The sequence below is a fragment of the Vicugna pacos genome, chromosome 29 (assembly GCF_048564905.1).
Source record: "Vicugna pacos chromosome 29, VicPac4, whole genome shotgun sequence".
NCBI classification, from domain to species: Eukaryota; Metazoa; Chordata; class Mammalia; order Artiodactyla; family Camelidae; genus Vicugna; species Vicugna pacos.
Window position 1 is genome coordinate 26,731,564 of NC_133015.1, and position 15,611 is coordinate 26,747,174.

Below are 15,611 nucleotides of genomic sequence, written 5' to 3' on the forward strand. Positions count from 1 at the left end.
TCTGTGACTACGGCCCCAGAAGAGCATGGTGGGCTGTCTGATGGAACCAGGCCCTGCCCCTCTAGCCGGGAAACAGGGCCCCGCCTGACCACACTCCCTCTGTCTCTAAAACAGGATCACACACCCTAACTGGAAGGGCTGCCCTGAGGATTAAGTGAGATGGCAAACATGAGACATACTCTGAATATCGCTCAATGAAAGCCGGCCACTGACACCCAGGTAAGTGGCAGAGGAGTGCTGGGAAAATGCTTCTCCTCAAAAAGGAAGAAGAAAAATGAGATGGTTCCTGAGATGAAATCTAAGAAATATTTCTGTCTTGTTTCTATAATCATCATTCTCTACCCCACAGCCACATATTAAAATGCATGTTTTCAAGGGATCACGTGGAATAAAGTCCATTCGTGGCCTCAAGGTCTGGAGCCCTCTGGCCTGCCTCCCTGCGTCTCTGTGTGTTCACACGCCAACCACACTGGCCGCCATGCGCAACCCACGTACTTCTTTCGGCTCCTCAGACAGCGAAGCTCAGTCCCTCCTGAGTGTGTCACAAAAAACTAACACAGACAAACAAAAAAACCCCAAGAAAATAGGCACACATTAAAATTTATTAAAGTTATAAGAACCATTAGATAACTTACACAGTCTTTGATACTGAAATGTACTAGATAGAAGGCACTAACAAGGAGACAAAATGGATTATTAAATAGTGTGAAAGTTGGAAAATAGCCCCGAAAGGAAGCTATCCATGAGGGAAGAAAAGAAAATTGAAATCCAGAAACTAAAGGTGTTAAAAAAAACTTTTTCCTTAAAGCCAGAAAGATGTGTTAGAGATACTCACTGAAATATTTGATACTAATATGCAATGTCTTACAAAACTGGACACACACTTACTACAACACTTGGCAAATGCACCCTTGATGGTTTATGGTAGAAAATTAAACTTCTATGTTCACTCAAAATCTTGTTCCCATCACTTTCATTTGTAATAGCCCAAACCTTGGAATGACCCAAATGCCCCTCGCCGGGTGCACAGTGCAGCAAAATGTGCCACACCCATATCACAGAGTGTGCCCACCAGTAAGAGGAAGGGACTGCACACAAACCTGAATCAATCTCAAGGGAACAGTGCTGAGTGAAAAGAGATGGCCCCCAAAGGTTGCCTTCCACATTATTTCATTTATGTACCATTTCTGAACAGATTGGTGGTTGCAAGGTAAGGGGGGCGGTAAGAGGTGGGTGCAGCTACAAAAGGCAGTACGAGGGATCCTGGTGACATGGGTTCTGTGTCCAGACTGTGCTGATGGGCACACAGATCTATACAGGTGACAAAATCACAGCTCACACATAGATGCATGTAAACTGGTGAAACCTGAGTAAGGCTTATGAACTGTATCTGGATCAATTCCTGGCTGTGCCCGCGCAGCAAGGTTAGGGAAGATGTCCTCCTGGCGGGGAATGAGGTAAGGGCCTTGCATTATTTCTCACACTGGCATGAGCATCATGTAAATCTACAATTATCTCAGAAAGTTAAAAAAAAAAAAAGGCAGGAAGATTTGTTGGAGACATCCACTCAAATATTTCAAATTAGTAAGCAGGCCCCATGTTCCTCTCAACTGTGGAATAATTAAACAACACTCCTCAAATGGATGAAACTTGTGTAGAAAGGACTCAGGCCAAACAATTATAATCTACAGATTAATTCTGTAAACCATAATTTCTCATACCTGAGAGAGATAAATATAGACTCAGTGAGATATGCTATACTTAATGTCTGCAACAAAAACCAAGATGTGGTTCGTAAGTTACTACTAACTCCTAGATTTCTCAGTAACCCAATGAGAAGAAGGGAAAGCCAAGCCCAATACAGCCACCTGGTCAGTCAAAATTAACCAAAACTGAGATGGGATTCTGACCATGGTACCTTGCAAACCCAAAGGTATGTCCATACCCTAAGCCGCTCTCTCAGCGGCTTCTGAGCTTCCAGACCTGGCAGCAGTGAAACTGAGCCCAGAACGGCAGTGCTCCTTTCTTTCCCCGTCTATCGAGGCCGAGGCTATCCCAGAGCCGCATGTCCTTCCCGTGCGGTGTCTGGTTCATTGTTAGTGCCTCTCATAAGGCGAGGTTCTACAATTACACTCATTTTTGACAGGGCAATTGAGAGGAGCAGAGAGTTCAGACCAGTAATAGAGATATTTTAATAAATCCGTCACTGAATTTCAGCTGTTTACTAAATTTTAGTTCTTCAGACTGAGGAGAGAGGGAGTTACCTTTATTTAACATTTTCAAGTTTTTCTTTTATTTATTCAGTTGCTATAAACATATAGCAATGAGAAAAAAAATTTTTATATTGAAAGGAAAAAATTTTTCTGCTAGGCCACAAAGGAAACAAAACACCAAATAGTGAAATGCTCTTCCTAATATGTTTATAAGTTTTATCAAAAGTACAGGAAAAAAGATATGAATTATTACAAGACATCAAGGGGAGGATTCATAGATCTGAAAAATAAGAACTTCACCTAAGAGAAAGAAACAAAAATCAAAATCCAAACTCCTAAAAAACTCAGACTTCTAAAAGAAAAGTCTGTTGGAGATGATCACATTCATATTATCAAATTAACGGATTAATTTTTGGCTCTGGCTTTTTGTTTTATTTTGCTTTTGTCTTGTATTCATGGTATAATTAAATATCCTGTATCTCCAAATTTAAGAAGGGAAATCATAGGGAACATTCCAAACAAACTATCTGGTGCTTATGAGCCAAACTGAAGATCATCTTTTCCCTTCCTTCCACACACTCACTCACACTTGCCTGACTTAGTATTTTTCTAGTCCAACTTCCAGAAGATACTCTCTCAGCTCTATGCTTGACAGTTTAGTTAATTCACTGTCATGAGAAATTGTGGTAGCGACTTTCAAACTGCATGTTGCAACTCATTAGAAGGGTCTTGCATCAATTTAGTGAGACTAGGATTTTGGTAAAAATAAGAGCATGCAGAGTGTATCACATATACTGGGGTTAGTGCTGTTTATTAAATGTTTGTTGCAGGTGTGTGTGCGTGTGTGTGAGAGAGAGAATGTCATGTGTGTATTAGAAGATGACATAAGGTGTACTGCTTACGATGGGTCACAATCACAAAAGTCTGAAAGCTACTGGAATAGACACAGCAAGAAAATAACAGACCCTCCAAGTCAGATCTTTGGGCACCTGGAAGAAAAAAGGCACAAAAACAGTAATAATCCACTGCATATATTTTAACGTAAAAATATTTTTAACTGGCATATTCTCTACTTGTAGATGTCAGTGCAAGCCTTACCTGAAGATGTCCTTTGGTAAGAAACACACTGATGTCTCCACAAAGAAATAGCAGATCTCTCTCGATTCTGCAGTCCATTTAGTCTTTCCGCCAGCCCACCTCTGTTCAATGAATCATAATGTGTTAAGTTTAGTTAAAAAAAATCTTCAGAACAGTTGGAACATTTGTATTTTATACTCTCCAACCAGAGACAAAAAAAAAAAAAGGCAAACTTCAACTTGTTTGGCATGACATTCTCTTCCTAGAGGCCAAATCCTTCTAGGTTAGTAATCTTTCTTAAGATTTCTTGGAAGATCAGTTTTCTGATTCTTAGCAATTTGGGCTTCCTGAGATCAGTTTGACTTCCTGACTAGTCGTTCCTAGTTTACTTACTCCATAAACATGTACTGATTACATGTTTCCTGTTCTACCCAGCCAAGCACCAGGCCAAGGATCCCAAGAAGGGACTGAGCTAAGCCACGGTGGGCCTTACAAACTGATCAGCAGACGGGTCGAACAAATAAATGTAAAGTGGTTTCTGAGTTGTAGGCAAGAATAAAACCTGCACACTGTTGATAGGTAGAACACCCAACTAAAGAGGACTTGGGTACAGAGTCGTTACTTAGCCCACAGAGATAGCTGAGTGTTAACCCTAAACATGTATCAAGAAGACAGCATACAAAGAAGAAAATGTCCATGTGTGGCAGGAAGATGATTCATGACCACGGGCACACAGGCACTTCACAAGAGTCCTTACCTACCAGCAAACAGACAGATGGACAGACAGCAATATTATAAATGCATAGAAACACACACATTTTTTTGATTCAGTAAACCACCTGCATTCAGGAAAGTCAGCAGCTCCTAACACATCTGTGATCTCAAGAGAAATCAAGATCAGTTGTTAATTACCCATTATGACTACATGCTACATAACTTATCAACGTATTATCTCATAAAATTATGTTCACTGATCATTTTACTACATTATCTCATTTTATTCTAATAATATCCCTTTGAGGTAGAAAGAACAGAAATCAATACCCATCTCATACATGATAAAATCTAAGCTTAGAGAGAGGTTAAGAAAATTCTCTAATACTGCATAACTAGCCAGATGAGGAAACAGTTGTTGAAAACAGAAAGGACTCAGAACAGTGTCTGGCATTTAGTAAACCTTCAAGAAATGCTAGTCAGTGGTGTTACTGATTCTGTTATGATTTTTACTTGCACCCTATACTTTTTCTACAACAATCAAAAGATCATATTTTAATACATGTTATAAATATTATCACTACCGTCTACTTTGTTTTCCTATAGGTGCTAATTATTTCTGAATATGTGTGTGTGTGTATGTGAGCAGTATATATAACAGCAAATTTTTAATTCTCACAACGACAAATATGCCAAAGAACCTCTACTTTACACACATGTCTACCTGTACTTTATAGCTATGGAAGCCCTTCTTCATATCATTCTGTTTACATGAACTAACTCATCTATACACCCTCTCTGAACAACATGAAGAAAGCAGGTACTACTGTCACTTTATAGAAGATACACTGAGGCATTTTATCGCACGAGGTGAACATCTGCCACTAGGCTGTCTGGCTGTGTCAATGATACACCTACTGCTCCTTCAAGAATACGCACTACTGAAAAAGGTCACAATGACCTAGGTATTATTTGCCAAATGTTGGTTTTCAATCTTATGACTTTAGAGCGAAGAAAAAACACTAACTACAATCTAAAAGCAATATACGGTTAACGCCAAGCCCAGAACCTTACAAGTAAACTGGAGGAATGACAGGATGAAAGGTAAAAGGCAAGAACAAAAATGAGTGTAGAACAGTTTTCCACATGCGGGAACATCGGAAACCCTAAGAATCAGCATTTCCACTTTGGTTTTGGTCAGGATACCTCTGCTCTAAGAATTCCTACAGGGAATTCTGAGAAGATTCACCAGAACTTAGGAACGGAAATATCATGACCTCTAGCCAACAATCATAATTCTAGTAAAAACCTCTTGTACACTGAAAAAAAAGGGGGGGGGGGGCTCAAGAAGGCCCTGCTGTAACACATGCAAATTAACTCTTTTCTTTTTTGCTTTCTTTGACAAATGAATTTGTTAAGTATTTACAGCATACAGTGTGGTGACTTGATACATATTATACATCTGCAAGGAACACATCCCTCTCAATTTACTTAACTGACAGATCATCACCTCACAGATTTACCTTTTATTCTTTTTGGTGAAAACATTTAAGTTCTACCCACTTAAAAAATTTAAATTGTACAATATAGCATTTTCAATAATAGTCACCATGTTTACATTAGATCCTTCAGAACTTATCCACCTTATGACTAAAAGTCTGCACCCCTTTCACATGAATATATTCCCAGAAGTGGGATTGGTGGATAATACAGTAGATGTATTTTTAATTTTCTTAGAACCTCCACACAGTTTTAAATAGCGGCTACGTAAATTCATGTTCCCGCCGACAGTGCAGAAGGGCTCCCTTTTCTATACATCCTAGTCAGTACTTATCATCTCCTGTCTTTTTGATGACAGCCATTCTGACAGACGTGAGGTGGTATCTCACTGAGTTTTGACTTGCATTTCCCAGATTACTGATATGGAACATCTTCTGATATACCTTTCAGTTATTTGGATGTCTCCTTTGGGAAAATGTCCATTCAAGAGTCTTTAGAGTTTTCTGTATAAGATCATGTCATCTATAAAAAAGACAAGTTTTAGTTCTTCTGAATTGGGATGCCTTTTATTTCTTCTTCCTACCTAATTACTCTGGTGGGGACTTTCAGTACGATGTTGAATGAAAGTGACAAGAGTGGGCATCCTTGTAAAGGAGGAAATGCTATGAGCTTTTCACTGTGAGTATGATGTCAGCTGTGGGCTTGTCATTTTATGGCCTTTATTATGTTAAGGTACATTCCCTTTATACCTAGTTTGTTGAAACTGTTTTTATGAACAGATGTTGGTATTTGTTAAAGAATTTTCTGCATCTACTGAAATGATCGTACGATTTTTTCCTCCATTTTGTTAATACGGGGTATCATGTTGAGTGATTTTTGGAGGAAGAACAATCCTTGCATCCCTAGAAACAATCCCAAGTGATCACAGTGTATAATCCTTTTAATACATCGTTGAATTTGATGTGCTAATGCTTTATTGAGGACTTCTGTGTCCATGTTCCTCAGGGATACTGGCCTGTAATTTTCTTTTCTTGAAATGACCTTATCTGGTTTTGGTATTAGGGTAATGTTGGCCAGGTAAAATGAGCTTGGAAGTGTTTCCTCCTCTTTTTTTATTTGAAAGTGACGAAGATTGGCACTAACTCTTCTTAACATGAGACAGAAATAATCAGTGAAGCCATCTGTTCCTAGACTTTACTTTGTTGTGAGAGTTTTGATTACTGATTCAATCTCCTTACTAGTAGCTGGTCTGTTCAGAGTTTTTATTTCATCTTGATTCAGTTCTGGTAGGTTGTATGTTTCTAGGATTCATTCATTTCTTCTAGGTTGTCCAATTTGTTGGTGTATAATTATCACGGAGGCCTATCATGATTCTTTGTATTTATGTGGTATCAGTTTTAATGACTTCTTTTTCATTTCTAATTTTATCTGAGTCTTCTCTCCTTTTTTGTTTAGGTAAAAGTTTGCCTGAGTTTAGCTTTTAAAAAAAACCCAGTAATCATTAATCATTTCCATTAGTCTTTTCTATTATCTTTACAGTCCATATCATGTATTTCCCCTCTGATTTTTATTATTTCCCTTCTGATACTAACTTTGGGTTTAGTTTGTTCTTCTTTATATGATTCTTTGAGGTGGGAGAAGGGGTAACTGGATGAAGGTGGTCAAAAGGTATGAACTTCTAGGTATACGATAAATAAGTACTGGAGATGTAATGCACAACATGAGGAGTATGGGTAACACTGCTTTATGATGTATGTAAAATTTTCTAAGACAGTAGATCCCAAAAGTTCTTATCACAATGTAGAAACCATTTCTCAACTTTCTTTGGATGTATATGAGGTGATGATGTTAGCTAAACTTACCATGGTAATCATTTCACAACGTACATAAATCAAATCACTATGCTTGTACACCTTAAACTTACACAGTACTGTATGTCATTAAATCTGAAAACTGGAAGAAAATAATACATATTTCCACAATATGTACAAAAGGAGATTATTACTATTAAGGATGCAGAACAACTTCTTATGCTTAAAAAGTCATTGGGAGGTGGCATGACACATGACCAACTCACAGAACTGACCACACAAAATATAAACTTTTATACATTCCCCCCAAATATATGTACACATGTACATAAGAATTTGATGTCAAAGAGCAAGGTTGGTGGAAAAACTCCAATTTGTGTTTGAAAGTATAGAATCAAAATAATAAGAAAAACTCAAACCCTGGTATATAAACTCTGAAAAGAACTTGTACAATTTACAACAGAGAAAGTAAAAGATGAATAACCTCATTATTCCAAAAAAAGCCTTATCATTTTTTTACCAAGGAAAACAAAACCAAACCATATGATGCCCTCACCATTCTCCTACCTCATCTCAGGAAATGCCAGCTCTGTTCTGCCAGCTGCTCAATAAGTCATGTTCTCAGAGGCTTCCCTGATCTGTTGCTTAAAACTGAAACATCATTGCCTTTGTTCACTGCTGTGCCTCCAGGACACGAAATAGTGCTTGGCACACAGTAGGCCCTTAACTGGGTTGGGACTTTCTATAATTGTGTAGGATCGACTTCAAACAGCATTCTAATCCCTTTACTTAGCTTCCTTTTCTGTTTTCTCCAGAGACTATTACAAACCACCACTATTCTCATTTGAGGTATAATTTCTTCACTTTGAGCATAAGGCCTCTGTCTTATTTTATACTTAAAAAACAAAACAAAAGGAAACAGTGGATAGGCATCAGCTGACTCACCAGACTACATCCATCCCACTCAACTCAGTCACACTTCATACTCTTCCCTCCACCCCTTTATTCAAGACAGGCCTCCCTCTCCCACTTCCCTTCCCAGATGCTGACAGAAATGACCCCTAATCTCGCCATCTCCACTGGGTCTTCCCTATCATTCTTCAAATATCTCACCTTTTCTCTGGGAATTTCTTTAGATACTGGATCCCATTCAAACCCAAACAAGCTAAGCTCCCCACCCTTTTCCTATCTTGAATCCCAGCTTCCAGCAGAAGGGTCACAGCCCCATCTGCACTCCTTGAGCCCCTCGCTTCCTCCCTTAATAATCCACTGACATTGTCTGATACCGGCACTGGGGTCTCCTTGGTGTGCATTGTATTTGCCCTCTCTTGAGGTAGACATATCCTAAACAGATCCAAAACCGTGTTCTTCATTGCCATGTTTACTCTTTCTACTGTATTCCTTTTTCCTTTAAACTCTCCACTGAGTTTGCTTTTGTGGCACTGTTTCCCACAACTTCTCCTTCACACTTTCATTGAAGTTGTGTTTTCCCTGATTCGTTCTAATTTAAGACACAAACAGACAGTGTACGACACAGCGTTTGGACATGCAACACCCCACAACCCCACCCCAGCACACTCCAGGCTCCTTCACTTGTCCTGCTGGGTCCTCCATGGCCTGGCCCCTAGGGTTCTTCACATACACACTAATTTCTTTCCTATGAATCCTTGCTCTCAAAAGTCTTTGCAAGTGTTTCCCTGGCCAATCACAATCACAAATGTAATCTCAACAGTCCATATTTCTATGGACTGTTAAGTTACTTGAAAACAGGAAGAGTCATTTACTTGTTTCAATTGTCTAAGACAGCACCTGGAACACTGGTGTTCAATAAAATTTGATAAACCCAAATAACCAATCTCTATTAAGGAAAACAGTCACATAAGCTGGTTATGACTAAAAAGAGTGAATGCTCAATTTGGATGAAAAATACCATAAATCATCTCCAGAAATTAGGATGGGATTACAATTCTACTCTGTCAATCTTCCTTCGCAAGTAAACAACTAAGTATTTCTAAATTAACACTTTAGGTATTTGGGTTTTTTAAGAAAGAGGAAAACTTAAAAAAATTTTAAAATGTGCAATTTAACCTTAAAAGCTTCTTTGTCTTTGCTGACTTCTCTGGAGTCTTGGGAAGCTTTGTCTGTCTTGGGGGTGCATGCACAATGGTCTCTGCAGGCCTCAGCCCCGGGTATACCAGTTTCTCCGCAGCATGTCTCCCACCTGGCCCACTGCCCACGGGGCATCTGTGAGAGGGCTCTGCATCAGTGAACAAGACATTCTCTGAGTCATCAGCTCTTTCACTATCTGACGAATACTCCAAAATTTCTGTAGGACTTGTCTGAAAAAAATTAAGAGAAACGCAATTAAATTTGGAGAACTCTTTATTCAAATCCTATTTATATATGCCTATTATTCTATTCCCTTATAATTATATTTATTGAAATAACTTTGTAAATACACTATCTGTAGCTTAAACTTCTATTTTGACACAAAGTCACAAAATCCAAAATAAGTCATATACCCAAAGACAAGAGATTAAACCAATTATAAGCCAGAGACTATCTCACAGAATTCACTAAATTCAGCACAAATATTTCAATCTTCCTTCAATAAACTAAAAGAAATGTGCCACACGTATCAGTCTCAAACATTGAACTAATAACACCAACCTGAATGGCTGCTAGTCAATGTAATCTAATACCTATTGGAAAAAAAAACCATTGTTTTGATTTTGAATTTTAATGTGGAGTAAATAATATTCACTATTTGTTAAAAACAAAATAAAAGAAAATTGCCTCTTAAGTGTAAACCGCTTAATTTACCAAAGACATCTCCAAGGATACAGATGAAAAATTAACTTTTTCTGCATAATTCCAATATGCCATTTTCCAGAGGCTAGTTTGAAATTGCTGATATCAACAGGAACTATTTAAGAATGAGTCACTGAGTCTTTTTCCTAACATTTCCCAAAATGTTTCTTCTTTCTTCTACTAAAATTTCTGAACCACCAAATAAATAAAAATTGTTTTGAAAACTAGATTACAAAACAGGAATTCACAACAACAGCCAACCCTGGAGAGAAGAATTAAAGCTTTCTTTTGTGATGTTTTCTGTTTTTGCCCTGACACACGCCAAAACTTTTAAGTATGACAGGTATTTTATTTTCCTGTTACTTGGTTGTGCAGGTCAGTCCCATCTTGTTCTAATGATGACAATTTATCCTTCAACATTCTAACTTTCCAGTATATCGGTAGCCCCTTCCAATTTAATACCTACACTAAATTTTACATTTACTAAACGTAAATTGTACATCTAGTTGAATGGTTCTTCTGTACCTGGTCAACTCATAGTGTAGCTCTGGGGTCCCTCATGAAGAGCCCTCTCTCCTGCCAGCATGAACTGTGGCCCTGGCACTGTCACAGGCAATGAACTAGAGACAGTGAAGAGGATACAAGCATCTGAAGGTTATCACTTGTGGCTGCGTGTGTGTGTGTGTGTGTGTTAGCACTACAGTTTTCATCATTTCCTAGTCTATACACAAAAGGTTTATCACACTTGGCCTTTTTCGAGGATTTTATAGTTAAAACCTTTTCAAGAGCTTAAAAAAAAATATCACCCACCCCCATGTCTCTTCGAAAAACCAGCTTGGGTAGTGACCTGTTACCAGGCACATTTAAAATATGAAAAAGTAAATGAAAAAAATATTCAAATGAAGATCTTAGTTCCACTATCCTTTTCACAATTTCAGTTACATGTCTAAATTACTGCATTACTAAAGTTTAAATACTAAATGCTGCTAATCCATTAATAAGCACAGGGGTCACACGATTCCCACACCCCAACACAGCTTCTGAATAAATGTTAACAGTCCACAAAAAGAACCTGAGCAGTTTACACTGAAAATTTAGTTCCTTGACACTGAAAACTTATATATACTATCTGAGAACTCCAAATTTAATTCCATCTTTTTGTTACGAATGTCTTCTTTTAGTACTCTCAAGTTTTGCCCTTCCTGCTAGAGCAGGGTTTCTCGGCCTCAGCACTGTTGTCATTTCAAGCTGGGTAAGGTGGAAGCCTGCCTGGTGCATCGTAGGGGGTTCAGCAGCATTCCTGGCCACCACCCACTAGATGACGGTAGCACTGCCCCACCAGTAATGACTGTCAAAAATGTCTCCAGGCATCGCCAAATATCCCCTGGGGGATGAAACCACTCCCAGTTGAGAACCACAGTCCTAGAAAAATGAGAACAAATAACCAGCCACATGTGGCTTGTGCTGGGGACTCACATGCAGAAGTTGAAGGGACATAGCACTTTGTAGGGATGAGGAGGTCAGAAGGAAAGAGTCATAAACAACGTGGTAGAAGTACTGCTATCAAAGTGTCGTTCAGGCACCATGGGAACAAGTAAGAGGAAAACAAGGCCAGGTGGGCACAGGGAAGAGGGAAACAGCTGCCACCTGAATCACGATCTGCCACCTAAAGCTGAACGCTAAGTGTATGTTATTAGGGAGAAAGCGAAGGAAGTACATCCAGGAAAGGAACAGGAGGACCACAAATACGAGAGAATACAGTGCATGCAGGAAAACCTACAAACAGCAGCAGAGAGAGGGCTGCTGCAGACTACAGCAGGGCATGCAGCTTTATTCTGAGGCCTTGCGGGAGCCATGGGCAGTTTGGACAGAGGCTAACAAGGCAGATATCAGTATAGAATGATCCTCCGAACAACATTCTGAAGAACAGGCTCTACTATGGGCAGGTAGGGAAAGCAGCCTGCTAGCTAGAAAGCTCTTCCATGATCAAAGCAAGACATAGACAGGATGTAAGTGGCAGTCAGTAGTGGTGGGAGGAAAGAGAGATGGGCTTGAAAGAAAATAAGGAAGGAGACTTAACAACACTTAAGGACTCCCAGATGTTAGGAATGACAGTGAAGACAGAGCCAAAGGAGACCTCAAGCATCTGGTTTGGACAAGTAAAGTACACTTACCAAGAAAGGGGATTCAGGGAAGATATCTGGAGAGGGGTAGTTGCTAATAGTAAATCTGGTTTTGATATGTAATTAATGCAATGCTTATGAAATAGCTGAGGGAAAACTGACCAAGAGGCAGCGGCTTTATGGGTCTGAGCTCTAAGAAAGGGACGTGAGAAGGAGACACAACTTCAGGAATCCCAAGAGCAGAAACAGTGCCTGAAGGTATGAGCACTAGAAAAGACTGTCCACGGATATCATGTAAAAGGAGGAAGAGGAGGTCCAGGTTGGAACCTTGGGAATATTATCAATATTTAAGCTGTATTCAGGTGAGAAGAGACACAAAAGTGGGTTGGATTTGAGAAAAAAGACATTGCACAGTCACGAGAACTTCATGGGACCTTGGAAATAATGTGCGCCTTGAAGAATAAATGGTGCAAAACGGCCCAGCCACTTTGGAAGACAGTTTGGTGGTTTCTTACAAAATTAAGCATACTCCTACTATACAATCACACTCCTTGATCTTTACCCAAAGAAGTAGAAAATGTATGTTCACATAAACATCTCTGTATGTATGTTTATCACAGCTTTATTCATAATTGCCAAAACATGGAAGCAACCAAGATGTCCCTGAGTAGGTGAATAGATAAACCATGATATATCCAGACAATGGAATATTACTCAGCACTAAAAAGAAGCAAGCTATCAAGCCATGTGGAAACAGGGAGGAAATTTAAGTGCCTATGACTAAGTGAAAGAAGCCAATCTGAAAACGCTACACACCTATATGATTCCCACTATATGACATTCTGAAAAAGGAAAAACTACAAAGACAATATAAAGATTGGTGCCAGGTTGGAGGAAGAGTGGGGGAGATGAACAGGTAGAGCACAGAGGACTTTCAGGACAGTGGAAATACACTGTATGATACTATAATAATGGATATATGTCATTATACATCAGTCCAAACCCACTGAATGTACAACATCAGGAATGATCCCTAAGGTAAATTACGGACTTTGGGTGATTATGATGTGTCAATGTAAAGTTCAGTCTTAGTAACAAATGGACTACTGGCAAACTATATGGATAATGGGGAAGATCCTGCCTGTGTCGGGGACAAGGGTATATGGTAAATTTATATACTTCCTTTTCAATTTTATTGTAAACCTAAAATGGCTCTGGAGCTGGGATGGGCCAAGATGGCAGGGTAGGACACTTGTAGCTCACCCTCTCCCACAAATACACCAAAACTCACATCCACGGACCCACCCAGCCAACCAGAGCACCTGCTGAACTCCAACATAACATCGCCCTCTTCAAAAGACAAAGACGCTACGTATCTGGTAGGAGAAAAGGAAAAAAGAAAGAAGAAAAAGCAAAACAGTGTGGGACCAGTCCCACAGGGAGGGAGCGGCAAAGGAGGAATAGCGCTTGTTTGCTGAATCTCCCCCTCTCCAATGAAGAGTTCATCCCTCCGCGGGATGGAGGGAGAGCCTCTGAGGCTCAGATCTGTACAGAGCACCCCTTGTACGACAGAACTAAGTTAAACGGGCACAAAGGGTCCCTGTGACACCCAGCCCGAGATGCGACCTGGCAGCTGGGGGACGGGACAGGCTGCCCAAGCCGGGCAGAGGACTGGGGCAGCTGCACTGAGGCAGCCCCGGGGACTGCAGGGTGCTTCGTGCCATGGCTGGGAGGGGATACAAAGCAGAATAACCTGGCCCCCCCATAAATTACAGAAAAAAAAAAAAGCAAAGCAACACTGCGGGTGTGTCCTGGGGGGAGAGGCGCCATAGTCTTTGTCTCCTCAGACCCGTGGCACCATTACTGGTACTTCTCATGAGAAGAGAGGCAGGGCGCAGCCACAGCTGCCATATCCTCCTGTGCGCAGCGATTAGGTGGGGACGGGGCCGAGACCAAGACCTGAATACGCAACTGGGGGCTCTGCAACATCCTAGGCAGGATTGAGACTTGTTTACGGCCTAAGACAGATAGAATCTTTCTGACCTGGTACCTCAGAGAACTCGTGCTGTCAAGACAAACAAGGAGCTGGGTTTTGGCATGGGGGAGGGGCAGGGCTGTTACACCGTCTTCCCCAAGCCTGCCTACGGAGTGCAGACAGAGGTGGAGCAGGCAGCTGCACAGAGCAGCAGAGCGACCTGCTCCAGGAGAGGGCGGGCAGCCACCCGCCTTCCTGGCAGGAGCTCAGCACCTGACCATGGTGTTGGGAGGGGGCACGATCCACCCATCTACCTCTCCCAAGCGCAGCATCTGACTGCGGCATCGAGCGGGGGAGTGACCTGCCTTTCCACTGTGTAAGAGCACAGCACCTGACCCAGTGTTGGGAGTGGGCACGATCTGCTAGCCAACAGGCACCGGGAGCAGCACTGATGAGGGTGCCATCTGAGGGCCTCTAGAAACAGCAAGCTGAGTTCGTGAAACAGGGCAAAGACAGAAAGACTTCTTGATGAAATCACTAAGAGTGCACAGTTTCTGGGAGAACACATCCCCCTCCCCCATTTTTTAAATCTATTTTCTATTACCTTTTTCATCTTTACTTTTTAAACAATTGTATATGTCTACAGTTTTAATCCCTTCTAAGTTTTTAAAAAATCTTTTTATTATTATTTTTAAAAACCTACCTCATTTCATTTTTATTTCTCTTGGTTTTGATCTCGTTATTGACTACACACAAGTTTTAAATAGTTTTTTTGATTTTTTTCTCCTTTTTTAGAGGTTTTTAAAAGACATCTCAACTCTATTGCTATTCTGCTTCAACTTGCTCTTCTATTATTGAGTATACACTGTTTTGAAACCTTTCTTTTCTCCCTTCTTTTAAAATTCTCTCGTTTTATCTTTTTAAAAAATCTGTTCTATTTTCTATTACCTTTTAAAATTTTACTTGTTAAACAATTGTATGTCTCCAGTTTTAATCCCTTTAAAATTTTTCCTTTAAAATATATTTATTATTATATTTTTAAAAGTTTACTTCATTTAATTTTTATTTCTCTTGGTTTTGATCTCCTGTTATTGATTATACACAGGTTTCAAATATTGTTCTTTAACCTTTTCTCCTTTTTTTAAGGTTTTAAAAAGATGTCTCAACTCAATTGCTATTCTGCTTCAACTTGCTCTTCTATTATTGATTATACACTGTTTTCAAACCTTTCTTTTCTCCCTTCTTTTAAAATTCTCTTTTTTTTTTTGTCTTATTCCTGCATAGGCTTTAGATAGATAAATAAATAAACTCCTTTAAGGACCACAATAGATAGCTGATACTCCGTAAGCCACAGTACCAGAGACATTAGAGCAAGATGAAGAAGCAG

At 39.9% G+C, this 15,611-nt stretch overlaps 1 protein-coding gene across 3 annotated transcripts in view; it reads right to left on the reverse strand.

Annotated features, from left to right (window-relative positions):
- Window positions 1-15,611, reverse strand: part of SPIDR (scaffold protein involved in DNA repair) — a 258,183-nt gene that overhangs the window by 170,489 nt on the left and 72,083 nt on the right. For all 3 annotated transcript variants that reach the window (XM_072951649.1, XM_072951648.1, XM_072951650.1), the window contains exons 6-7: window positions 9,404-9,654; window positions 3,312-3,412 (exon numbers count right to left, since the gene is read on the reverse strand). In XM_072951649.1, coding sequence (XP_072807750.1) covers window positions 3,312-3,412; window positions 9,404-9,654 — 352 coding nt within the window. The remainder of the gene's footprint in view (window positions 1-3,311; window positions 3,413-9,403; window positions 9,655-15,611) is intronic.